At 51.4% G+C, this 27616-nt stretch overlaps 1 protein-coding gene across 12 annotated transcripts in view; it reads right to left on the reverse strand.

Annotated features, from left to right (window-relative positions):
* Positions 1 to 27616, reverse strand: part of LOC145339620 (uncharacterized) — an 83289-nt gene that overhangs the window by 30826 nt on the left and 24847 nt on the right. For 9 of the 12 annotated variants that reach the window (XM_080184123.1, XM_080184124.1, XM_080184129.1 and 6 more), the window contains exons 5-14: positions 26053 to 26231; positions 12147 to 12235; positions 11431 to 11471; positions 9727 to 9855; positions 8730 to 8780; positions 7594 to 7644; positions 6253 to 6303; positions 4876 to 4917; positions 3995 to 4039; positions 3262 to 3321 (exon numbers count right to left, since the gene is read on the reverse strand). In XM_080184123.1, the coding sequence (XP_080040249.1) occupies positions 3262 to 3321; positions 3995 to 4039; positions 4876 to 4917; positions 6253 to 6303; positions 7594 to 7644; positions 8730 to 8780; positions 9727 to 9855; positions 11431 to 11471; positions 12147 to 12235; positions 26053 to 26231 (738 nt within the window). The remainder of the gene's footprint in view (positions 1 to 3261; positions 3322 to 3994; positions 4040 to 4875; positions 4918 to 6252; positions 6304 to 7593; positions 7645 to 8729; positions 8781 to 9726; positions 9856 to 11430; positions 11472 to 12146; positions 12236 to 26052; positions 26232 to 27616) is intronic. The other 3 variants (XM_080184126.1, XM_080184125.1, XM_080184130.1) reach the window with 3 other exon arrangements.

The raw sequence follows: 27616 nt of genomic DNA on the forward strand, positions 1-27616 counted from the left end.
CACTCGTTTGCACAATGACTCAACATCTACTCATTTAGTCTCCCGCACCCGCCTTGAACACATCAGCAAGATTCACGTCAACCGCTCCCTGTGGGAGCGACTTACACATTCTCCCCACTCTCTGGGTAAAGAACTTTCTCCTCAATTCACCCGCCATCGGATTTCTTAGCGACTGTCTTAGATTGATGGCCCAAGCCCTGGTTTCCTGTCCCCCCCATAAGTGCAAACATCTTCTCCACGACTACCCATAATCCACTCCACGAGCTTGCTCCACCATTCAATAAGATCATGGCTGATCTGACCCCCACAATCATCTTCCTGCCCTTTCCCCGTAACTCTCAATTTTCTTACTGATCAGAATTCTATCTACCTCAACCTCAAACATACACAAGGACTCTGCCCCTACATGTCTCTGTGGCAAGGAGTTCCAAAGACTCCACCCTCTGAGAAGAAATTCTTCTTCACCTCAGTCTTAAACTGGAGCCCCTTTATTCTGAGATTACATTCTCTGGTCCTAGAATCTCCCCTAAGGGGGGAAACATTTACCCTGTCTCGTCCTTAAGAATCCTCAATGTTTCAATGAAATCACCTCTCATTCATCTAAATTCCAACAAGTAGAATCAAACCTGTTTACCCTTTCCCTCATGAGACAATCCTTCCTTACTGGGGATCATCCTAGTGAACCTTCTCTGAAACGCCTCCAATGAAACAATATCTTTCCTTAAATAAGGGGACTAAAACTGCTCTTAGTGCTCCAGAGGTGGTCTGACCAGTACCTTGTACACGTGCAGCAAGGTTTCCCAACTCTCATACTCCGACCCCCAAGGGCCAACATTCCATTAGCCTTCCCAATTACCCGCTGCGCCTGCGTGCTAGTTTTCTGTGTTTTGTGCATGGGGTGGTCAGTGAGGGAGAAAGGTAATTCTATCCAATTCCGCATTCACCACATGAGAGCAACGTGCACAAACACGGCTTTTTAAAGTCCTGGTGTTCTCCCTTTGTATGCTCATGCGGTAATGTGGAATAATTAATTATTTGTTGATGTATTTCAGATAAGCTCTTCGCATGCAAGGACAATGGTGGGGAATGTTAAGTCAAGCCTTGCGTGCGAGACTATCCTGAAGTATCCAGTTTGTGCCTCTGGGGCGAGAACTGCTGCAAACATTCTGCCGTCTCTCTTTCTCCATCATGTGCTATTGTTCTTTTGTTCTCCCTTCCAGAAAGGGCAACTTCACATTTCCCCACGTTGCACTCAATTTGCCAACTTTTTGCCCACTATGTAACCTATCAACATCTCTTTGTGAACCATTTGTATCCCACTCGCATCTTGCCTTTCCATCTATTTTTGTGTGGTCTGCAAACGTGGCTACAGTATATTTGCTACCTTCCTCCAATTCATTAATACAGGTCGTAAACCACCTTCCAACACATTCATCATTTCCGAGAACACTCTCAAATCAGCTCTGTTTCTCTGGAGAAAAATGCAGCGGGAATATCTAGTAATGCAGACACCCAGGCCAATATCCTGGGGACATGTGTTCAATTCCCACCACAGTGGAGTTAAATTCAATTAATACATCCGGATTCTTCCCCCCGCAACTCCTTCAGGGGATGTGCTATCAGCCCAGCATTTACTGCCTGTTTCTAATTGCCCCTTCAGGAGGTGGTGGGTGAGCTGCCATCTTAAACCACTGCAGTATCGTGTGGTGTAGGTACATCATAGCACTGTGAGGGAGGGAGCTCCAGGATTTTGACCCAGCCATAGTGAAGGAACAGCTGATATATGTCCAAGTCAGGATGGCGAGTGCGTGGATGATAATGGCAATTTTAAGCCTCAAGCATGAAATGATCATTGAGAAAAACACATCTGGTTTACTAATGCCCCCTTTAGGGGGGAGAAGAAAATCTGCTGTCCTTATCCTGGGCTAGCCAACATGTGAATCAAGACCCCATGCGCAACAATGGAGTTGACTCTTAATGAAATAGGCCCGAGAGAGAGACTGAGTTCCCGGAGGCAATTAGTGATGGGCATCAAATGCTGGACCTGGCCGCAGTGAGGCCCCAAAGCTTCAGGAAAGCACAGAAGAGTTGCCGCATGTTCAATGTTTCCTCAACAGCAGAAAACAGCAGAGAACCACCTCTGCCCTGGGTTGCGTAGAGTATAGAGACCAGTAATGCGGACAGAACTCTGACTGAAGCTTGACACAACACAGCCAGCCCTGGAGGAATGGGGACACAGAAACATGGACATGGGAAATAGGAGCAGGCCATTTGGCCCTTCGAGCATGCTCCTTCATTCAACATGATCATGGTTGATTCTCATTGTCAATGCCACACTCCTGCCCTCTCTAGAGTTTAGAAAGCTATCTATTTCCTTCTTAAATACATTGAGTGTCTTGTCCTCCACAGCCTTCTGTGGGAGGGAATTCCACAGGTTCACCATCCTCTCAGTGAAGACGTTTCTCCTCACTTCATTCTAGATGGCCAATCCCATATCCAAAGACTGTCACCCCTTGTTCGAGATCCCTCCTCCCCGAGGAAACAATACCTTTGCATCCAGTCTGTCCAGTCCTGTCAGTATTTTATATGTTTCAATTAGATCCCTTCTCTTTCTTCTAAATTCCGGTGAAAACAGGCCTGGTTGACTCAATCTCTCCTCATGTGACAATCTTACCATCCCAGGGATAAATTCCACTGAATAGAATCACAGAATCCCTACAGTGCAGAAGGAGGCCATTCAGTCTGCACCGACCACAATCCCCCTCAGGCCCTATCCTCGTCTCCCTCACATATTTAATCTGCTAATCCACCTGACACAAAGGGACAATTTAACATGGCCAATCAACGTAATCTGCGCATCTTTGTGCTGTGGGAGGAAACAGCAGCACCCGGAGGAAACCCACGCAGATATGGAGAGAACATGCAAACTCTACACACACACACACACACACACACACACACACACACACACAGTGACCCAAAGCTGGAATTGAACCCGGGTCTCTGGCATTGTGAGGCAGCAGTGCTAAACACTGTGCCAACAGGCCTGGTTGACCCCATCTGCCCTCGTACAACATTCCTGCCACTCCAGGAATCCCTCCAGCCGAATCCCTCCTTACAGGACAACCCTACCATCCCAACAGTCAGTCTGGAGAACCTTTCTGAGCTCTCTCTGTGGCCAGTATATCCTTTTGAGAAGGACACCGATGGGGATTCGCACAGCCCGCTCTGGGATATGAGGAATGTTGTGCCGATATTTACCACTGTCTTTTCCTCAGCAACGACCTCTGTCTTAACGACCGGCTGGGTTTTCATCTTCTTCTGTGGGAAGAATGGACAAGAGGAAAAGAACACTTTAGGTGTAAGTATGATGATCGTTGGTGTGTTCAAACGCATGGACACGTGCTGTCATACATGCACACCCTCAATGCACCAACCAAGCGTGACGGTGGGGCGTCGCACCCGTTATCCACAAGTGTACTCTCTACTGGAGTGAGGGGAGATCGACGCATTCTGTTCACTGCCTGTATTACCCTCCCCCCCCTTGCCCCCACCCACTCCACCACACCTGCACTCCCAAAAGCCTGGATAAGGTCCACTCTACCCCGCTACGTGGGTCACATCTAGTTAGCTTAGCACAGAACAAAAGGAACCCCCAATCTGGCAGCAGCACACAGGGGACAGAGGCTGAGGAGTCCACAGCTAGGCCCAGGCTGCTTCGCATGAGGTGACACTTGCCCCGCCAGGGTTACAGGCCTGGGGCAAGATAGGTCAGGCCAGTCGACAACCAATGCCCAGGCCCATCGCACAGCCAGGCTGCCCGCTGCTAGGCCCAGACTCTCAGCTGAAGCCTTGGTCACTGGGCCCACTTGTTGCCAACTCTAACCAGCTTGAGGCAGAAATGGGATCAACCCCAATTCAGGTGCCAAGGCTGTAGGAGCCCTGTGGGGACGTTGGGAGTTTGACATTAGCCAAAGTTTAAAGATTCCCTCACCGGGGACTTCTTCTCGACAACATGACTCTCCGACTTCACTTTCTTCTGCAGAATAAAAACAAGCAAATAAAAAGTCAGATTCCAGGCTCGATTTTATCAAAAACTCCAAACTGACTGAATGTTTAAATTATTCCACCACACACAAACTGCAATCAAGATCATGACAGGTACAGCTCAGCATTGGATGCAGAGTAAAATTCCCTCTACTCTGTCCCTATCAAACTCTCCCAGGACAAGTACAGCATGGGGTTAGATACAGAGTAAAGCTCCCTCTACACTGTCCCTATCAAACACTCCCAGGACAGGTACAGCACAGGGTTAGTTACAGAGTAAAGCTCCCTCAACACTGTCCCCAGCAAACACTCCCAGGACAGGTACAGCATGGGGTTAGACACAGAGTAAAGCTCCCTCTACACTGTCCCTATCAAACACTCCCAGGACAGGTACAGCACGGGGTTAGATCCAGAGTAAAGCTCCCTCTACACTGTCCCCATCAAACACTCCCAGGACAGGTACAGCACGGGGTTAGATACAGAGTAAAGCTCCCTCTACACTGTCCCCATCAAACACTCCCAGGACGGGTACAGCACAGGGTTAGTTACAGAGTAAAGCTCCCTCAACACTGTCCCCAGCAAACACTCCCAGGACAGGTACAGCACGGGGTTAGATACAGAGTAAAGCTCCCTCTACACTGTCAGAAATGCATCAACAGTTGTTTTCGTTTTTTTTTTGGTGTGGCCATTCTGGCTCTGCCAGAAAGGTGAGTGTGGTAAGCAAGAGGGAGAAGTGGAGGGGGAGCATGGGCGGGACTGACACTTGGCGCTGAAAGTGGATCGCCACCCTTTCCTGGATATTCCCCCCCTCTGCAGCGTTCTACATACCATCGCTTTCTTCACCTCTTGAAAGGGCACCTTCATTTTCTTCTGCACAGGAAAGAGAAAAAAATGAACGCTCTGTTTTCACAAGCTCTGTTTGCCTTTAGTAAACAGTAGTGCTTTAATACAGAACAGACAGGCAGCAACGGAGGGATCACCCAAAGGAGAAAGGAAAGAACCCCGTATCTCGGGCACCCATTGTGTGTGTCCCTGAGAGCTTTGCAGCTGACGCAGATATTCTTCTATTTTATTTGAAGTGTGGTTGCTGTTTAGAAATAGGAAATACAGCCACATCCACCCACACAGGATCCCAAGGGCAGCTGATGTCACAAGAGAGGCAGGAGGCTGCAGGTGGGGGATGGGGGTAAAGGCAGAAATAGATGCGTTCCTGTTGGGCAAGGGTATTTAAGGTTCCTGATGTTGTAGGTGGGACTGTGCAATTCACAGCACAAACAGATCTTAATTAACGGCGGAGCAGACCCGAGGGGCTGAAGGGCCTACTCCTGTTCCTATTGTTAGGTTTGTAGGCTTTGAGGAATGTTTGCTGTAGGACAAGTACTGGCTCCAAGGCACCGGGAGAACAATTCCCCCATTTATGTACATCTCTCGCACAGTGCGGCGCACCCTCAGCACTGACCCTCCCACAGTGCGGCGCACCCTCAGCACTGACCCTCCCACAGTGCGGCGCTCCCTCAGCACTGACCCTCCCACAGTGCGGCGCTCCCTCAGCACTGACCCTCCCACAATGCGGCGCTCCCTCAGCACCGACTCTCCCACAGTGTGGCGCTCCCTCAGCACTGACCCTCCCACAGTGCGGCGCTCCCTCAGCACTGACCCTCCCACAGTGCGGCGCTCCCTCAGCACTGACCCTCCCACAGTGCGGCGCTCCCTCGGCACTAACCTTCCCACAGTGCGGCGCACCCTCAGCACTGACCCTCCCACAGTGCGGCGCTCCCTCAGCACTGACCCTCCCACAGTGCGGCGCACCCTCGGCACTGACCCTCCCGCAGTGCGGCGCTGTGAGTGATTGTAGGGGAGGGCGCCAAAGTCTTTGGGGCGGCAGCTGGAACCAATGATCAGAAATATGACACACGGCCATGGTGAGGCAGGTGACCACATGGTCTCAAAATCGGGATCATGGGGGAAGTGGGGAGTATCGGATAATGTCGGTGTGTTGGGGAGCTGGGTGTGTCTGAAAACACCAATCAGCTCCAAGGGTAAGGGCTGTCCGGCAAGAGTTTTTCTTGAAGTCCAGGTTCCTTCGTCTCTCTCCAGTGGAGAGAATTGGGGGAGGCCGAACCCACAGAGAGACGTGGTGCTTCATTCCTTTCCCCCTCCTCCCCCTGCCCAGCCGGATACAGAAACATTAACACTGACTCTCACCTTCAGCTTCCCTGTCAGGTTTCTGCAGCCAGTCTCTGTCTTTATCTCCTTCTGCCGAGAGAGAGAGAGAGAGTGAGGGAAACAGCAGTAAACATCAGCAACCGTCCAAATCCACATTATAAATTAAACTGTATGGAGACAGAGCGACAGGCAGAGAGAGCGCAAGAGGGAGTTGGCGCAAGTGGGGAGAGTGGGTGGGAGCGAGGGGGGGAGGGGATGGGGGAGAGGGGTTGGGAGTGAGGCAGGGAGGGGGAGGGAGCAAGACGAAGAAGGGGTGGGAGCAAGAGAGACAGGGGCTGGGAGCGAGGGGGGAGAGGGCACTGGAGCTACGGGGAGAGGGGGCGGGAGCGAGGGGGAGAAGGTGAGGTATGAGGGGGTGAAGTGATGGAGCAAAAGTGAGGGAGGAGGGTGCACAAGACAACTTCAACTTAAGGTCTCAGTGAAGTGCTCCCTCAGCACTGACCCTCCCACAGTGTGGTGCTCCCTCAGCACTGACCCTCCCACAGTGCGGCGCTCCCTCGGCACTGACCCTCCCACAGTGCGGCGTTCCCTCAGCACTGACCCTCCCACAGTGCAGCGCTCCCTCGGCACTGACCCTCCCACAGCGCGGCGCTCCCTCAGCACTGACCCTCCCACAGTGCGGCGTTCCCTCAGCACTGACCCTCCCACAGTGCAGCGCTCCCTCGGCACTGACCCTCCCACAGTGCGGCGCTCCCTCGGCTCTGACCCTCCCACAGTGCGGCCCTCCCTCAGCACTGACCCTCCCACAGTGCGGCGTTCCCTCAGCACTGACCCTCCCACAGTGCGGCACTCCCTCAACACTGACCCTCCCACAGTGTGGCGCTCCCTCGGCACAGTCCCTCACACAGTGCGGTGCTCCCTCTGCACTGACCCTCACACAGTGCGGTGCTCCCTCAGCAATGACCCTCCCACAGTGCAGCCCTCCCTCGGCACTGACCCTCCCGCAGTGCGGCCCTGTGAGAGATTGTAGGGGAGGGCGCCAAAGTCTTTGGGGCGGCAGCTGGAACCAATGATCAGAAATATGACACACGGCCGTGGTGAGGCAGGTGACCACATGGTCTCAAAATCGGGATCATGGGGGAAGTGGGGAGTATCGGATAATGTCGGTGTGTTGGGGAGCTGGGTGTGTCTGAAAACACCAATCAGCTCCAAGGGTAAGGGCTGTCCGGCAAGAGTTTTTCTTGAAGTCCAGGTTCCTTCGTCTCTCTCCAGTGGAGAGAATTGGGGGAGGCCGAACCCACAGAGAGACGTGGTGCTTCATTCCTTTCCCCCTCCTCCCCCTGCCCAGCCGGATACAGAAACATTAACACTGACTCTCACCTTCAGCTTCCCTGTCAGGTTTCTGCAGCCAGTCTCTGTCTTTATCTCCTTCTGCCGAGAGAGAGAGAGAGTGAGGGAAACAGCAGTAAACATCAGCAACCGTCCAAATCCACATTATAAATTAAACTGTATGGAGACAGAGCGACAGGCAGAGAGAGCGCAAGAGGGAGTCGGCGCAAGAGGGAGGCAGAGCAGGCGCAAAGGGGGAGAGGGTGTGGGAGTGAGAGCGAGGGGGAGAGGGGCCTGGAGCGAGAGCGAGGGGGAGAGGGGCTTGGAGCGAGAGTGAGGGGGAGAGGGGAGGGGGAGAGGGGAGGGGGAGAGGGGTTGGGAGCAAGGCAGAGAGGGGAGGGAGCATGACAAAAAAAGGGCGAGAGCAAGGGAGAGAGGGGGCGGGAGAGAGGGGGAGAGGGCGCTGGAGCGATGGGGAGAGGGGGCAGGAGCGAGGGGGAGAAGGTGAGGTATGAGGGGGTGAAGCGATGGAGCAAAAGTGAGGGAGGAGGGTGCACAAGACAACTTCAACTTAAGGTCTCAGTGAAGCGCTCCCTCAGCACTGACCCTCCCACAGTGCGACACTCCCTCGGCACTGACCCTCCCGCAGTGCGGCGCTCCCTCAGCACTGACCCTCCCGCAGTGCGGCACTCCCTCAGCACTGACCCTCCCACAGTGTGGCGCTCCCTCAGCACTGACCCTCCCACAGTGCGGCACCCCCTCAGCACTGACCCTCCCACAGTGCGACGCTCCCTCGGCACTGACCCTCCCACAGTGCGGCCCTGTGAGAGACTGTAGGGGAGGGCACCAAAGTCTTTGGAGTGGCAGCTGGAACCAATGATCAGAAATATGACACACGGCCATGGTGAGGCAGGTGACCACATGGTCTCAAAATCGGGATCATGGGGGAAGTGGGGAGTATCGGATAATGTCGGTGTGTTGGGGAGCTGGGTGTGTCTGAAAACACCAATCAGCTCCAAGGGTAAGGGCTGTCCGGCAAGAGTTTTTCTTGAAGTCCAGGTTCCTTCGTCTCTCTCCAGTGGAGAGAATTGGGGGAGGCCGAACCCACAGAGAGATGTGGTGCTTCATTCCTTTCCCCCTCCTCCCCCTGCCCAGCCGGATACAGAAACATTAACACTGACTCTCACCTTCAGCTTCCCTGTCAGGTTTCTGCAGCCAGTCTCTGTCTTTATCTCCTTCTGCCGAGAGAGAGAGAGAGAGTGAGGGAAACAGCAGTAAACATCAGCAACCGTCCAAATCCACATTATAAATTAAACTGTATGGAGACAGAGCGACAGGCAGAGAGAGCGCAAGAGGGAGGCGGGGCGGGCGCAAGGGAGGGCGGGAGTGAGGTGGCAGGAGCGAGGGGGAGAGGGGATGGGGGAGAGGGGTTGGGAGTGAAGCAGAAGGGGGAGGGCTTGAGGTGGGGGGGAGGGAGCGAGGCAGAGAGGGAGAGGGAGCAAGACAAAGAGGGGGAGGGAGCAAGGGAGAGAGGGGGATGGAGCACAGGAGAGAGGGGGACGGAGCAAGGGAGAGGGGGGAGGGAGCGAGGGGGTGGGAGCGAAGGGGCCAGGGCAGAAGAGCTACGGGGAGAGGGGGTGGGAGCGAGGGGGTGAAGGTGAGGTATGAGGGGGTGAAGTGACGGAGCAAAAGCGAGGGAGGAGGGTATACAAGACAACTTCAACTTAAGGTCTCAGTTAAGCGCTCCCTCAGCACTGACCCTCCCACAGTGCGGCACTCCCTGAGCACTGACCCTCCCACAGTTGGCAATGCAAGCACTGTGCCAGATTCTATTTTCCCCTATTGCCACTCCCTTCCCCTCTGGGTACTGCCCCCAGGCTAGGGGGTTCGGTATCATGTAGACTGGGGAGGCAATTGGAAGCAGGTTGGAGGGCAGCTTTGGGAGACTGAGTTTCCTCTGCTTTGAGGGCCACGTCCCCCCACTCCACTGCCGCCAACCTTGCAGGGGGCAAATGGCCCAGGATAGGCTCCTGGAGGTGTCAGAGGTCGCCCCTCCCAACGGCAAGCTCCAGGGTTGATGGGGAAAACGGTAGTGCGGCAGAGTGAAGCTGGCAGGCTGTAGGTGCAGGGTGGGGTGTAGGGGCAGGGTGGGGTGTGGAGAAGATAAAGGGATTGGCCTCTCACCAGCTTCTGGCATCGCCTCTTCACACACTTCCAGTTCTTGGTGGGCTTGGAGCTTCTCACCATGCAGTTCCTGCAGGTGCCGCAGTCCTCCGTAACTGTGCAGCCACCACACTCTCCGCATCCAAACCGCTGGGGATGGGGAGCAAGAAGATTAAAAAAGATGACAGTGAATGCAAAGCTCTCCCTCTGCCCTGCGTACACTCTCGCGCTAACCTCTGACCACCACCCCCCCCCCCGCGCCACACCGATCTCTGACCCTTCTCCCCACACCCCTGCACTGGGGTGCCTTGAGTTGAAAAGCCCTCACCTCACTGGGCCTCCGGATCTGGGAGCATTGCTTCTCTGATCTCCAGTGACAGTTAAAGGTTAGCCCACCCACTCACTCACCACCACCACCACCCCCTTCCCCACTCTTGGAGGCCAATGGCGTCAGGGTAGAACCCACCCGCTACGCCCTAACTGAGCGGCTACAGTCAAGGCTACAAGTTCCCCTTCTCGGTCCCAGTGTCTGCCATTGGCTCCAGTCCAGCGACTCCACCTACCTGGGGCAAAGCCATCAGGTCCAGCTGCCATGCCCACTGCCCCTGGTCAGCACTCCACTTTTCTCCATTACGGGGTGATATAACACCCTCCTTCCCACCCATATCCCTGCCTGTGGTTTCTTTCATTCTTTCGCAGGGTGTGGGTGTTGCCATTTAGCCCAGCACTTATCCCCCATCCCTAATTGCTGCCTTGAGAAGGTGGTGGGTGAGCCACCATCTTGAACCTGCTACAGTCCCGTGTGGTGTAGGGTACACCCACAGCGCTGTTAGGGAGGGAGTTCCAGGATTTTAACCCAACCACAGTGAAGGGACGGCGGATATATTTCCAAGGCAGGATTTTGTGCGTGGGGGTGTGAGTATGGGGGAGGGGGGTTGTGGGTATGGGGGATGCAGGAGGTTCAGAGGGGAACTTGCAGGTGGTGAGTGTTCCCCATGGCATCTGCTGCCCTTGTCCTTCTGGGGGGGGTAGAAGTGGTGGATCTGGGCGGCGCTGTCGAAGGAGCCTTGGCGAGTCGCTGCAGTGCATCTTGTAGATGGTATGCACTGCTGCTGCTGTGCGTCGGTGGTGGAAGGAGTGAATTTGTGGAAGCAATCAAGCATGCTGTTTTGTCCTGGAGGGTGTTGAACTTCGAGTGTTGTTGGAACCACACTCATCCTTGCGAGTGGTCAATGGTAACCCCCAGGATGTTGATCGTGGCGGGGGTGGATTCAGCGATGGGAATGCCATTGAATCTCAGGGGGAGATGGTTAGATCCTCTCTTGTTGGAGATGGGAATTGATGGCACTTGTGTGGCGCCAATGTTACCCGCCACTTGTCAGCTTGAGCCTGCATATTGTCCAGGTCTTGCTGCATTTGGACAATGGAGTGCGCCTTGGCACACTAGGTGATACAGAGCAGCATGGGAAATGGGTGGAAGGCAGAATGGGCGGTGGACTCAACCTTACTCCATCCCAACCCCACCCTCCTGCACTCTGAGTGCCCTCTCCAGATTCAGGGAGGGATCTGGGAAAGCAAGGGGCGTTACACGTGGTGAGGTCAAGGGTCCAGCATCTGCCAAAACCAACCAGCCCCCTGCTCCCTATGCGCACCAGCACCTCCCCAGCAGCCCCCGCCCATCACCATTCCCCTCCAAAGAGCCTGAGGTACAACACGTCTCCTCACCTTGTAGTAGCTGAGCTTCCTCCCGAGATCCCGGCGTCTCGCTAGGGTGGGCCGGAGGGTGCGGAGGGAGAAAAAGAAGCAGAGAGAGGTAAAAAATAAGCAACTCAAGAGAGATGGCTCACATCATTGGTCGGCACACCACAGATTACTGCCTCAGCTCTGCTGTCAATCGCTCACCTTCTGACCCAAGACGTGGTGGGCAGGACAGAACCAGCTGCTGTTCCTGGTTTGCAAATAGGGCGAGCCCAAAGTGAAGCCCAACCATCACCTCCTCCCCCGCCGCCCCCCCCGCCTTTCCTGACAATCAGATCCCTCCCCGACACCTCCCCCAGCTCTCCGTACCCCTATTTAGCCCATTGACATACCAGGTAGGAGGCACAGCGATGCATGAATTTGTGCATATGAGCGAGTGCGTGAGTGTCTGTGCGCCTGTGCGTGAGTTTATGCATGTGTTTGTGCACATTTGTGTGCATTTGTTTAATTGTGCGTGTACGTGCGTGTCAGGGAGGGCTACCTGACCAACCCTCCCAGCTTTGGCCGTGTGGATCTCACCCATGTGACCTCAGTAAGCTGCTCGGTTCAAAGGGGTGGGCAACAAACACTGGCCTGGTTGGCAATAGCTGCACCCCAAGTAACAGCTGAGAGCAAGTGGGGTCTCGGGAATGGGGAGAGAGGTGGGGTAAGGGGCTGACCACACCACAGCTTGGAATACTTGCCTCGACATTCAGCACAGTAGAATTTGAACCTCCTCTTGCGAGCTCCAAACATCACCCCGGGCACCCACTGCTGACAATCCTCACAGCACCTGGGGGGAACACGGGAGGCAGCACAGCCTGAGCGACCAGCAGCAACAGCCTGTTTGACAGGCGAACCCCCTTCCCACCCCCATTATCAGCCCCAATCCCATACCTATGCATTATATCGACAGTCTCACAACACCAGGTTAAAGTCTGACAGGTTTGTTTGGTATCACGAGCTTTCGGAGCACCGCTCCTTCATCAAGGACTCACCTGGTGAAGGAGCAGCGCCACAAAAACTCATGACACCATCCAGGACAAAGCAACCCCGCTCAATCGGTTGGAGAAACTTGTTCTCACTGGAACGACAGAGGTTGAGGGGCCACCTGATAGAAGTCTACAAGATTATGAGAGGCATGGATAGAGTGGATAGTCAGAAATGTTTTCCCAGAGTGGAAGAGTCAATTATAAGGGAGCATAAGTTTAAGGTGCGAGGGGCAAGGTTTAAAGATGTACCAGGCAAGTTTTTTTTACACAGAGGGTGGTGGGGGCCGGGGGAAGCAGATATGAAAGTGACTTTTAAGGGGCGTCTTGACCAGGATGGGAATAGAGGAATATGGTCCCCGGAAGGGTAGGGGATTTTAGTTAAGTCAGGCAGCATGGTCAGTGCAGGCCTGGAGGGCCGAAGGGCCTGTTCTCGGACTGTAATTTTCTTTGTTCTTTGATACCAAGTAAACCTGTTGGATTTTAACCTGGTGTGGTGAGACTTCTTGCTATGCCCGCCCCAGTCCAAAGCCAGCATCTCCACATCATCACTATATCTACTGGGCCACAATCCTATGCAGTGGCAATGGTTCAAAAGGTCATTGAGACACTGGGGTTAGCACTCCGAGGACACAACACCACGGTTCCGGATTCAATTCAGGCCTCGGGTGACTGTCTGTGTGAAATTTGCACATTCTCCCCGTGTCTGTGTGGGTTTCCTCCGGGTGCTCTGGTTTCCCGCCTCACAGTCCAAAGATGTGCAGGTTAGGTTGATTGACGGTGCTAAATTGATCTTAGTCTGAGGGGGATTGGCAGGGTAAATATGTGGGGCTATGGGAATAGAGGCTTGGTGGGATTGTGGTTGCTGCAGGCTCAATGGGCTGAATGGCCTCTTTCTGCACTGTAGCGAGTTTAGAGACGAAAGAAAGATGATTCTCAAGGGTTCAAACAACGCCAGATGGTGGCACTGTCCTCTAAGAGAAGGTTTGTGGAAGAAAAAGTGCCAAGGGAGCTTTGCAACGTGGGAGGGTCAGTGCCGAGGGAGCACCGCACTGCCTGAGCGTTAGCGCCGAGGGAAGGCCGCACTGTCTGAGGGTCAGCACCGCACAGTCCAACGGTCAGCGCTGAGGAGCAGCGCACCTTCCGAGGGTCAGCGCTGAGGGAATACCACACTGTGGGAGCGTCAGTGCCGAGGGAGCACGGCACCATCCGAGGGTCAGCACTGAGAGAGCGCCGCGCTGTGGAAGGGTCAGTGCTGAGGGAGCGCCGCACCGTCTGAGGGTCAGTGCTGAGAGAATGCTGCACTGTGGAGGGTCAGTGCTGAGGAAGCGCCACACTGTCGGAGGGTCAGTGCCAAGGGAATGCCGCACCATCCAAGGGTCAATGCCGGGCGAGCGCCTCAGTATCTTATCCTTAGAAAAGAGAAGGCTGAGGGGATGACCTGATTGAGGTCTTTAAAGTGATGAACAGGGCTTTGATTGCGTCAACGTAGAGATGTTTCCATTTGTGTGCGCGTGTGGGCGGTGGTTGAGACTTGTGTCTGAAGATGGTTGTAAATACTTCAAGATCTTGTCTTTTGCGCTGACGCGCTGGGTTTCTCCATCATTGAGACTGGGGATAATTGTGGCGCCTCCTCCTCCTGTTCGCTGTTTAATTGCTCACCACCACTCACCATGAACTGATTCGTTCATTATGGGATCGCTCAGCTCTGCCTGCCTGTCACATACTGCTTGATATATGAGCAGTCCTGTGTTGTAGCTTCACCAGGTTGACTCCTCATTTTTAAATTTACCTGGTGCTGTTCCTGATTGTACTGGTTTGAAGGCAATTATAGTGTGGGAGGGGGCATATTGGGCCGTGGGATCACCATTGTGATTGAGTACACCGATACTCGAGGGAATACAAAGTCAGTCTTCATGACCTGTCCTCTCCAGTTAGGCTTTTCAGCTCTGGGATCGTTCTGGTAGATCTGCACTCTTTATTACATATTATTATCACAAGTAGGTTTACATTAACACTGCAATGAATTTACTGTGAAAATCCCCTAGCCGCCACACTCCGACACCTGTTCAGGTACACTGAGGGAGAATTTAGCACGGCCGATGCACTTAACCAGCATGTCTTTCGGAATGTGGGAGGAAACTGGAGTACCCGGAGGAAACCCACGCAGGCATGGGGAGAACGTGCGCACTCCACACAGACTGTGTCTGGGAATCAAACTGTGTCACTGGCGCTATGAGGCAGCAGTACCAGGCACTGTGCCAGCACGCCGCCCATATTACATGCAAATCAAAGCCAATATATCCTTCCTGTGGTGCGGGGCCCTGATTAAACACAGTAATTCCCAACTGCGCAGTCTCTCAGTGACCTCTTCCCTCAAGGCCAATCTCTCTCTTACTTCCTCCCCATGTTTGTCTCTCCAGTATTTCTCTCTCTTCTTTTATTTCCATATATGTACCTCTCTCCCTCCAGCATCTCTTGCTTTCTCTCCATTTCTGTCTATCTGATTGACCATATCCATGGTTCAAGATGGCGGCGGAGTGCGGTGACACTTTGCAAGCTGTGTATGGTGCGATTTGTATGGATGGCACACAATGCAGCACTTTGCAATTCAAAATTATATCCTTCCTGAGGTGGGGATCCCAGACTTAAGCACAGTTACTCCCATCTGCGTAATTAGTCTCTCAGTGACCACCCCCACCCCCCGCAGCCCCAAGCCGATTTTAGCCTTTGTGAAGCGTGGGGCCCGGAACTGAACTCCCAACAGGATCCTGAGCTCCAGTGTGGTCCGCTCCGCTAATCTCCTGCCTCCACGTAAACTCCCTGTGGAGAAGTGTTTCCTGAAGTGAATGCTTTTAACGGTGCCACAGCTTGTGAAGGAGGCCTGCTGCAAATCAGCGAGATTCTGCAGAGTGATCAGGATACACGATCAGAAAAGGGCAGGATCCAAATGACTCATTTCTGAGCTGCTCGTCTGAGATGCCGGAGATGCGACGTCACACAACATGTTGTTGTTGACGCTCAGTCTAGCGGCAGTGACAAACCATTTCCTTTTCTGTAACTCCCACATCAACACTGAATCACCAGTTTGGGCAGTTCTATTATTGATGTGAAGTTTCAGTTTGCCCTGCAGATAGGCAGGCAGTCTCTTCAGTGCATGCGTGAGCAATCCGCATTACAGCGTGTGCGCAGGCCTATCATGGAGTGGTGCACGGGCAAAGTGTGCCCATGAGCATGCCAGCGTGCTTTAGAGTGCGCAGGCCTGTTAGCATGTGTAGAGTGGGTGTATGCACAAGTGTGTTCACGAGCATGCCAGCAGCCTGTCAGCACTCATGCATGTAAGAGCAGTCATGATGCATGCATGTTGGGGCATGCGTAGCACATCAAAGTATGAGTGTGCGTGCCACAGCGTGGGCCAGCGTAGTTAGACTGCGCAAGTGCCAGTGTGTATAAGCCAGTGCATCGTGTGCTGGAGTGAGAGTCGGACCGTTTGAATGTGCCAGAGTGTGCGCATGTCAGACAGCATGCCCTTGCCCACATGTGCTATTGGAACCAGCACCTCAGCATGCGCATGCTTGCATGATTCCGTGTGCGTGACCGAGTCCAAGTGCATGCGTGTAAAGCCAAGCGCGTGTATGCTCCCAACTGTTGTCTCTTCGTGTTTGTTGGAACATGGTCATTGATGTCATCTGTTGTTTGTGCTGTTAGCCTGCAGAGCAAACACCTTGCCAATAAAGCTCATTTGTACCTTCATGGCCTGCAAGCCTGGAATTTAAAAATACCACAAAGAAAAGAGGCAACGAGGTAGTCAGAACCACATTGGCAGACCCCCCCGGAGGAAGAAAACACAGGAAATTCACCGATCCGTGCTGCAGACATCTGGAAAGGATTCCGATAAAAAACACTGCCAAGCTACAGAAGGGTGCCAAATATCAGTAGTAACCATCAAAGGGACCGAAATTTAAAGAAAGATTTCGGAGAATGCAACACTGAACAGAAGCTCACCACGTGACCTGCCTGGAAAGTTCTGGAACAGTACAAGGAGCAACATGAGTAGCAAGGACCGTATGATGAGAACACCACTCGTATTCCGGGAGATTTGACTATTTTGTTCCAATGAATAAAATTGCAACAGATGCTGTAGTCCCAACTTTCTGGGGTGCAACATGAGGGTGAAATGTTTAACCACCTGTGAAATCTGGTGCAGCCAGAAGAACCAGGTTCAAAACCAGGTGATGAGATTGTGGAGATACTGCGGGGCCTTTTCACACCTAAACCTGGTCATCACTGAGAGGTTCAGCTTCTATAAGCATAGCCAAGAAGCAGGTGAATCAATCACAGAGTTCGTAACTACATTGAAGAACTTGACCAAATACTGCAAATTTGGAGATGACTTGAATGACACCATTAGAGACAGACTAATGCAGGTTAAGAAATAAAGCTATTCAGAAAAGGCTGTTAACAGAAAGCAACTTAAGCCTGAAGGAGGCTCAAGGAGTCATAACAGCTGAGGAAGCCCAACAAATCAGCTTGATCACTACAATCCATCAAATGTCAGCAATTTCAAAACGCAGTTTTGAAATTGCCTCGAAGTGCAAACACTGGGCACGCAGCAGCAGACTGCTGGCGCAAAGTTGCAGAATACAGGAGCTGTGGTTAAAAACTCAGCTAATGCTCTGGGGACCTGGGTTCAAATCCTGCCACGGCAGCTGACGGAATTTAAACTCAGTAAAATATGCCTGGAATAAATAATCTACTCACGACCGTGAAACCATTGCTGATTGTTGGAAAAACCCATCTGGTTCACTAACATCGTTTAGGGAAAGAAATCCACAGTCCTCACCTGGTCTGGCCTACATGTGACTCCAGAACCACAACAATGTGGTTGACTCTCAAATGCCCTCCAAGAGCAACTAAGGATGGGCAATAAATGCTGGCCAGCCAGCAACATCAATTCGCACGAATGAATAAAAAACAGGGGCACATCAAACGTGCGTGCTGGAGAAAGAAGCAAATGCCAAACCAGAATCAGAAAAAGCGAGAATCAAGTGTCGGAAATGGAAACCCACACAGAGGGTAAAGGATCCACAGGATACAAAAAGGGCTCGAAACAGGATCAAACACCCAGTCAGATGAACAGTTGTTGAATGTACTGGCCATTGCGGGTGCAAGAAACTGTTACTGGGTCACTCCTTCTCTGGATGGACAACCAGTGAACATGGTGGTGGACACTGCAGCAGTTTTGTTGGCACCAGAAACTATTTACCAATAGAATTGGCAACATGTCACCTTCGGACCCTCAAAGATAATATTAAAAACCGATACTGGAGAAGTGGTTCCGTTGAGGGGCCTAGTCGATATGAATGTGTAGCTGAATAGACAGAGCGCAGACTTGTCCCTACACGTCGTTAAAGGAAACTCTCCACCCCTAAAGGGGACAGCCTGGCTGGAAAGAATCAAGCTAAACTGGGTTGATGTGAACCTTGCGTCAGTCCGCAGCAGGTCTACTTAAGATTTTAAAGAAACTTGCCATTGTCTTTAATGGAGAGCTGGGAACAAAATTAAGGATGAAAGCCATGCAAGACGTTTAAAGGCTGGGTCAGTGTTGCACGCCATCAGGCCAAAGTTCAAGGCAGAATTAGAGAGCCTGGTGAAGATGGGGGTCCACGAACCGTTAATGAAAGTGATTGGGCCACGCTTATAGTACCCGTGATGAAGTAAGACAGTTCAGTACGCATGTGACAATTTTAAAGTCACTATCAGTCCAGCACTGTTGCAGAGCCTTTACCTGATGACTTACTTGCTGGGGTTGGCCAGAGCCAACATTTCAGTAGAGCTGACAGCAGTCAAGCTTATCACCAGGTAAATGTGAATCCAGATTCAGAACGGTATTTGACAGCCGTCATACACAAAAAGCGATTCAGAAATAAAAGACTTCCGTTTAGCATCACATCTGCACCTGTGTTATTCCAACGAGCCATGGATCACATTCTATGCCGACGAGGAGGAGTCCAGTTCTACTAAGACATCTTAGTGACTGGAAAGAATGAAGATCACCTCCAAAATTTAGACGCTACACTCCGGAGACTAGAAGATTACGGGTGAATATAGAAGAATAAATGTAAATTCTTCCAATCTCCTTTTGGTTACATGGGGCACAATACAGACGGAAAGGGACCTCACCAATCACCTTCAAAAGTAAAAGCCATAACTGAGGTGCCTGCACCTCAAAGCGTATATTTATCTTAATCAATTTTGGGTTTATTAAACTACTATGGAAGGTTTATCCTTAATCTGGTGACTATCCTCAAGTCTTTACACAACTTGTGACGAAACAGGGAATGGAAATGGGTGCGAGAATGCCTTTGTACAAGCTAAAGGGGCATTATTAAATTTAGAAGACCTGACACACACTGATCTGAAGTTCCCCTTACAGCTAGCCTGCAGTGGGTGCATCATGTTACAGGCGGGGAGTAGTGGTGTCTCATGTCATACTCAATGGTGAACAGAAACATTAGCATCAAGATCATAGAATTCCTACAGTGCAGGAGGCCGCCATTCAGCCCATTGAGTCTGCACTGACCACAATCCCACCAAGGCCCTATCCCTGTAACCCCCATTTACCCTGATGCCCCGACACTAAGAGGCAATTTAGAATGGCCAATCAACCTAACCCCCACATCTTTTGGACTGTGGGAGGAAACCAGAACACCCGAAGGAAACCCACAAGGGTATGGGGAGAACGTGCAGACCTTCCTTTCCTTGAACGTGGAGGAAATGAACTAAGTGATATAGAGATGGAAGCTCAAGGCCTCATTTTTAAAGTCAAATGTTTTAACCAATACCCACGTGGAAGGAAATTTACTTCACAAACGGATTATTGATCACTGACAAAGATACTCGGGCCACACGCTGGTGTTCCACCTTGAGCAGCAAGCCAGATGCCAGATGCAGTGGCGGGGGGGGGTGGAGATATTGTTGTTGTCAGCACATAGATGCATGATAAAATAGTCAATCAAATCTCCACGGGAATGCCGATGGATTCTGCAGATTACTTTCACATAACGAGTCTTCAATGAATAGCTGAGTGGTAATATTTTCTATTTCAAAGTTGATAGCTTAGAGTGCTAAGAAGTGTAGCAGAAATGAGCCACCATCGTCAGAAGTTATGGACATGGTGCTTTGTGGCAAGACACTGGGAGCAAGCTGCCCATCCAAGTTTGTTGTCTCCTCTGGGGAATGACGGTCACCATTCGGCCATTGTTAATGAAACGTGTCCTAAACTAACCTCATGAAGGTCATTGAGGCGTAGTAAGAATGAAGGAGATCACCAGGAGCCATGGGGACAGCATGGCGGCACAGTGGTTAGCAGGGCCCCAGGTTCGATTCCCGGCTTGGGTCACTGTGGAGTTTGCACGTTCTCCACGTGTCTGCGTGGGTTTCCTCCAAGTACTCCGGTTCCTCCCACAGTCCAAAGACATGCTGGTTTAGATGCATTGGCCAGGCTAAATTCTCCCTCAGTATATCCGAACTGGCACCAAAGTGTGGCAACTGGGGATTTTCACAATAACTTCATTGCAGTGTTAATGTAGGCCTACTTGTGATACTAATAAATAAACATTAAACTTTTTTTTAAGAAGGTGGGTATGTGTTTGGTTTGAAACCTGCCATTACAGCTATGGGAATGGCCAGCAGCACCATGGCAAAGACTTCCTATAGATTATGCCAGATTACTCAAAGGACACACGCTTTTTATTGTGGGAGATGCACACTCCAAATGGCCTGAAGTCACCATTATGAAGACTACATCCTTGGAGAGAGCAACAGAAAACCCGGCCAAGATTTTTGCAAGATTTGGTTACCCTGTACAATCTGTGGGTGACAATGGGCCACAGTTCATTTCGCAAGAATTCACAAATTACCTAAAGGAGGGCGGAATCCAGCACATCCGATCCGCTCCTCATTCCCCTGCCACAAATGGGCTGGTTGAAAGGTTTGTTTAGACAATGAAGCATTCATCGAAGGTAACTTGTGAGCAAGGGTCATTGTCTAAATGACTGAACCAATTCCTGATGACATACAGGAATACAACACCCTCGACAACACACAGTCCTCCTGCTTTGCTCCTGATAAAACGTCAGTTACGCACAGTGCTTGCTTTGCTGAAACCGCCCAAGGCAAGAGAGACTGTGGAGAGGAAACAGCAAAGTCAGCTTTTGCGATGTGAGAACAGGGTTAACACTGTGATTTTCAGAAAGGTTTGATTCGATTTCTTATTGTCACATCTATTAGTGTGCAGTGAAAAGTATTGTTTCTTGCGCACTATACAGACAAAGCATACTGTTCATAAGGAGGAAAGGAGAGAGTGCAGAATGTAGTGTTACAGTCACAGCTAGGGTGTAAAGAAAGATCAACTTAAGGCAAGGTAGGGCCATTCAAAAGTCTGATGGCAGCAGGGAAGAAGCTGTTCTTGAGTGAGTTGTTAGATGACCGCAGACTATTGTACCTTTTTCCCGATGGAAGAAGGTGGAAGAGAGAATGTCCAGGCTGTGTGGGGTCCTTAATTATGCTGGCTGCTTTGCTGAGGTAGCAGCAAGTGTAGACAGAGTCAGTGGATGGGAGGCTGGTTTGCGTGATGGAATGGGCTACATTCACAGCCCGTTTCTTGCAGTCTTGGTCACAGCAGGAGCCATACCAAGCTTTGATGCATCCAGAAAGGATGCTTTCTACAGTGCATCTGTAAAAGTTGGTGAGCGTATTGGCAAGGAACCATACCATCAGTGAGAAGTGGATACCTGCCATCATTCTACACATACAGGACTGGTCTCCTACGTCATTCAAACTCAGGGTGACGTATAGTGGAGAAGACACGCTGATCAACTTTTAGCAACAAGAATTAGGAGACAGAGTTAGCTGACAGTCCAAACAAATCCTCAGAATCATACAGTGCAGAAGATGCCCTTTGCCCATCGAGTTTGCACCAACACATGACAAACACTTGAACTCTCACCTAATGCCATTTACCAACACTTGGCCCAATGCCCTGAATGCTCTGACGTTCCAAGTGTCATCCAGGTACTTTTTAAAGGAAGTGAGCTATCCCGCCTCCACCACCCTCCCAGGCAGCGCAGTCCAGACCCTCACCACCTTCTGGGTAAGAAAGATTTTCCTCACATTCCACCCCCCCCACCCCCAACCTCCTGCCATCTTGAATCTATGTCCCATTGTAACTGACCCCCCAACTAAGGGGAACAGCTGTTCCTTATCCACCCTGTCCATGCCCCTCATAATCTTGTACGCCTTGATCAAGTCACCCCTTGGTCTTCTCTGCTCCAATGAAAACAACTCAAACCTATCCAATCTCTCTTCATAACTTTAATGTTCCATCCCAGGCAGCATCCTGGTGAATCTCCTCTGCACCCCCTCCAGTGCAATCACATCCTTCCTATAACATGGCAACCTGAACTGCACTCATTGCTCTAGCCTCACCAAAAGTTCAATACAACTCCAACTCCTGCTTTGTAAAGTATGCCTGGATTGATAATGGTAAGTGTGCCAAATGCCTTTTTCACCCTACTAACATGTCCTTCCGTCTTCAGAGATCTATGGATAAACACACCAGGGTGCCTTTGTTCCAAGAATCTCCTGGTGTCTTACCATTCATCGAGTACTTTTTTGTCAAATTATTCGTTCCAAAGTGTATCACCTCACACTTTTCAGGGTTAAATTCCATCTACATAATAACATAAGAAATAGGAGCAGGAGTAGGCCATTTAGCCCTTCGAGCCTGCCCCGCCATTCAATAAGATCATGGCTGATCTGTCGTGGCTCAGTTCCACATTCCCGCCCTCTCCCCATAACCCTTAATCCCCTCGCTTATCAAAAACCTATCAGCATGCGTCTTAAAAATATTTAGCGAGGCAGCCTCCACCACTTCAATGGGCAGAGATTCACCACCCTTTGAGTGAAGAAGTTCCTCCTCAACTCCGTTCCAAACTGCCCCCCCTTTATCTTGAGGCTGTGCCCCCTAGTCCTACTGTCCTTTCTGAGCGGGAAGAGTCTCTTCACCTCTATCCTATCCATCCCATTCATCATCTTATATGTCTCAATGAGATCTCCCCTCATTCTTCTAAACTCTAACGAGTACAAGCCTAGTTTATTCAGCCTCTCCTCATAGCTCAATCCCCTCAACTCCGGTATCAGCCTAGTAAACCTCCTCTGCACTCCCTCCAAGGCCAAAATATCCTTGCGTAAGTGCAGCAACCAAAACTGCACACAGTACTCCAGCTGCGGCCTCACCAATGCCCTATACAGCTGCAGCAAGACCTCCCTACTTTTATATTCAATCCCCCTCGCTATGAAGGCCAGCATCCCATTCGCCTTCCTGACCACCTGCTGCACCTGCAGGCTGGGTTTTTGCGACTCATGCACAAGGACCCCGAGGTCCCTCTGCACCGTCGCATGCTGCAGTTTTTCGCCATGTAAGTAATAGTCCTTCCTACCATTATTCCTACCAAAGTGGACCACCTCGCACTTGCCAACATTAAATTCCATTTGCCAGTTCCTGGCCCATTCGCCCAGCCTATCTAGATCCCTCTGCAGACTTTCCACACCCTCCACACAATTTGCCGTTCCACCAATCTTGGTATCATCAGCAAATTTCGACACCATACACTCGGTTCCCTCCTCCGGATCATCTATATAAATGGTAAATAGCTGAGGCCCCAGCACCGACCCCTGGGGCACTCCACTAGTCACCAACCGCCAATCCGAATAGCACCCATTAACCCCCACCCTCTGCCTCCTATTTGACAACCAATCCTCTATCCACGCTAACACCCTACCCCCAACTCCATGCCCCCTTACCTTCTGCAATAACCTCTTGTGAGGCATCTTGTCAAACGCCTTCTGAAAATCAAGGAAGACCACATCCACCGGCTCTCCTCTATCCACCGCCCTAGACACATCCTCATAGAACTCCAATAAATTTGTCAGACACGACTTCCCCTTAACGAAACAGTGCTGCGTCTGCTCTATCAAGCAATTCCCCTCAAGATGCCTCACTATTTCCTCCTTGATGACGGATTCTAGCATTTTACCTACAACAGACGTTAAACTAACTGGCCTATAATTCCCTGCTTTTTGCCTGGCACCCTTCTTAAACAACAGCCTAACATTAGCCGTTTTCCAATCTTCTGGCACTTCCCCGGAATCCAGCGACGTTTGGAAAATAACCACCAAGGCATCCACTATCGCCACTTACCTGCCCATTTGACCATTCTGTCTATACCTTCTTGTAGCCAAGACACTGCACTTCACTGTTAACCACCCATCCAATCTTTGTGACATCCGCAAATTTACTAATCCTATCCGCCACATTGTCAACTATGCTGTTTACATAAATAATGAACAATAGAGGGGCAGATTCCAGTGGTACACCACTGGACACTGGCCTCCAGTCACTAGAGCAGCGTTCTGTCATCACCCTCTGTCTCCTACAACTGAGCCAATATTGAATCCACTTTATCAAATTGCCCCCTTGGTCTCGAATGGGGTCTACTCTTTCCCTGGTTATCCTCTTCTCATTGACAGACTTACAGAATACCTTTGGGTTGTGTGCCTCGTAGCGACCTAGACATTCCTGAAATTCTGACAGTACCAGAAACCACTGTGGAAGACTCTCCCTCAGCTGAGAACGCTTCAACACTGAATAAATGTCCAAACACTACATCGGCTCCAGTTGATACAACCACCGATGACATCCAGACTGCACCAAAAACACCAGAGGTTGCAGTCGATATGAGAAAGCAGACGTCAGAAGTTCACCAACAACCACACAGAAATCAACGTCCTCTGAAACATCTAACTTTCTGGAGATTGTGGTTGTTAACTGCTTGTGTTGTAAATTGTGATTGTTAACCTTATGCTGTGGTTCACTGCAGGAACCTCTCATGTAAAGGATGAGCAAAACATCCATATCTGTCGTCAGCAACAACAGGGTCACTTTAAGAGACAGATCACATGACATACTGATGACATTATGGGCCGTTTGGCAGTCTATCCTAAGAGCGTGTACAGTTAACACCTTTCAAATAAACCTCTTGGATGGGATTATCCCCAAACCAGAAAATCCCGCCCCGAGATAAACAGACCTTTCCATGGCCCATCCCTTGCCCGCTACGATGGAACGGGAAAACCGGCCCTTATGTTTCTTTATTTGTATCATTGCAATCTGAAAGCCTATCTTTGAAAATACCAGGGTGGGAGGGGTGGCGGCGAGGCGAGGACGGGGAGGTGCATAGGGAGAAAGACAGGGAGCACAGAGACACGGAGAAAGCAAGGTCAGAAGGCTGAGAAAGGCCAAGTCAAAGTTGCCATTGTTTTCGGAGAGGGATGAAAGCTTTGGGCTATTTTTGTTTAAAGAGTGAAGACTAATGCGTCATTGAAGGGAAGCAGCTGCAAACAGTTTCTAATCTCGATTCACAGGGAGAGAGACATCAAAACAGAGAGAGACCAGAGACCAAACAACTTAAAACTGACAGCAAAGAGAGAGAGAGAGACAGAGAGGAAGACAAGACAGAGAGAGACGAGACAGAGAGAGAGATACAGACACAGAGAGATAGGGAGAGAGACAGAGACAGACAGAGAGAGAGAGACAGAGAGAGAGAGACAGAGAGACAGACAGAAAGAGAGAGAGAGACAGAGAGAGAGAGACAGAGAGAGAGAGACAGAGAAAGAGAGACAGAGACAGAGACAGAGAGGCAGAGGCAGACGCAGAGGCAGAGACACAGAGAAAGAGACACAGAGAAAGAGAGACAGAGAAAGAGAGACAGAGAAAGAGAGAGAGAGACAGAGAAAGAGAGACAGAGAAAGAGAGACAGAGAAAGAGAGACAGAGAAAGAGAGACAGAGAAAGAGAGACAGAGAAAGAGAGACAGAGAGGCAGAGGCAGAGGCAGAGACACAGAGACGCAGAGAGAGACAGAGACAGAGAGAGAGAAAGACAGAGAGACAGAGAAAGACAGACACAGAGAGAAAGAGACAGACAGAGAGAGAGAGAGAGACAGGGAGCGTGAGAGAGGGAGAAAGAGAGAGACGAGTAGGATAGAGAGAGCGACGGGGGAGAAAGAAATGGACAGAGAGAGAGATTGGAGAGAGAGACAGTCAGACAGACAGACGGGGAGAAAGAGAGTGAGAGGTGGTGTGGGAAAGAGAGAAATACGGTGGGGGGAGACAGTTTATCAATGCATTTCAGAAATTAGTGGTTTACATGCAACTCTCTCACAGTCACTCAATAACCCGGCACCAGAGTCCTGGGTTCAATTCCCAGTTTGGGTCACTGTGCAGAATTTGCACGTTCTCCCTGTGTCTGTGTGGGTTCCCTCCGGGTGCTCTGGTTTCCTCCCACAGTCCAAAGATGTGCTGGTTAAGTGAATTGGCCATGCTAAATTCTCCCTCAATGTACCCGCACAGACGTCTGAGTGTGACAACTAGGGGATTTTCACAGTAACTTCGTTGCAGTGTTAATATAAGGCTACTTGTGACTATTAAAAAAATACATGAACTTTAAGTGCTCTCCCCCAGATAGTTGTTTGCTGCTCCTGTCCTCCAGGGCTTACTCACGCGATCAAAGTGTCCAAGGGATCAGATGCCAGGCCCTCGATGGGACTGTCCTTCTGCACCTGCTCCTCCACGGGACTCGGGGCCACAGCCACCTTCACCTTCTTCTTGGGAGTTGGATGCCAGTCCCCCTCCTCCCCATCGCAAGACGAGGTGCTCGACCTCTTCACGGCTTTTCGGATCTGAGGGGGCAAGACATAAAAGCCCACAATATCACTGAGGGTGCATGACTGGTTCAGGGCAGGCTGACCCTGACATGTTTACTGATCATTGTCCATTTGGTCCCAAATGTGGCTCGTGGAATCTCTATCTCGCCGTCTGGGTTCAATGGTTGAGGATTCAAACACCACCCACCCCCCAACCCCGGACATTCCAGCCCAATAACCATGTCCGAGGCTCAGTGCTGAGGGAGCGCTGTACTGTCGGAGGATAAGCACAAGGAGAGCCGCACTGTCAGAGGGGCAGCACTAAGGGAGCGCCGCACTGTGGGAGGGTCAGTGTGAGGGAATGCCGCACTGTAAGAGGGTCAACATTGAGGGGGTGCTGCACTGTGGGAGGGTCAGTGCTGAGGGAGCGCTGCGCGAGTGCCGCACTGTCGGAAACTCAGTGCTAAGGGAGCACCGCGCTGCTGGAGGGTCAGTGCTGAGGGAGTGCCGCAGTGCTGGAGGTCAGTGCCGAGGGAGCGCCGCACTGTCAGAGGGTCAGTGCTGAGGGAGTGCCACACTGTCAGAGGGTCAGTGCCAAGGGAGCGCCGCACTGTGGGAGGGTCAGCGCTGAGGGAGCACCGCACTGTGGGAGGGTCAGCGCTGAGGGAGCGCCGCACTGTGGGAAGGTCAGCGCTGAGGGAGCGCCGCACTGTGGGAAGGTCAGCGCTGAGGGAGCGCCGCACTGTGGGAGGGTCAGCGCTGAGGGAGCGCCGCACTGTGAGAGGGTCAGTGCTGAGGGAGCGCCGCACTGTGGGAGAGTCAGCGCTGAGGGATTTGTTCTCACGTTGCTGTTTGCTGGATTTGTATCGTCAATTAGGGACATTTTTTGTACGTCACACAGGCAACCCGCCTTCAGTGGATGTAATTCAGCGATGTTGATGACGCTGGGGCCTACAGAGGGGGGTCAAAGGCCCTGGAGAAACCCAGGCTTGCTTGTCTTTGGAGCAGTCAACTCGCTCGGATTGTCCCAGAGTACGATAAGAGCCAACCACATCCGTGTGAGACTTCAGTCACGCTCAGCCACAGCAGATTCCCTTCCCTGAGGAACATCAATCAAGCAGTTGAGCTCCAAGAACATTCCGGCAGATTCTCACGGTTCATTTCCTCCCCCCCAATCCTACCCCACCCCCTCAGCTGGGAGCAAGTTTACCAGCTTCGCTGATTTCAATTCCACAGTTTGTCCCGGTAGGTTTTGGACTCATCACCTCTGTTGTCGCAGGCAAAGCCTGACTCCCAGGCCGTGAGGGCAGACATTATGGGGACAGCTAACCAAAAGTACAGCCGAAGAGGTCAGGTTTAAGAAGCATCTTAAAGGAAGAGCAAGAGAGAGAGACAGAGAGGAGGAGAGAGAGAGAGAGAGA

The sequence above is a fragment of the Carcharhinus amblyrhynchos genome, unplaced genomic scaffold, assembly GCF_965287045.1.
Source record: "Carcharhinus amblyrhynchos unplaced genomic scaffold, sCarAmb.v2.hapA chromosome_573, whole genome shotgun sequence".
NCBI classification, from domain to species: Eukaryota; Metazoa; Chordata; class Chondrichthyes; order Carcharhiniformes; family Carcharhinidae; genus Carcharhinus; species Carcharhinus amblyrhynchos.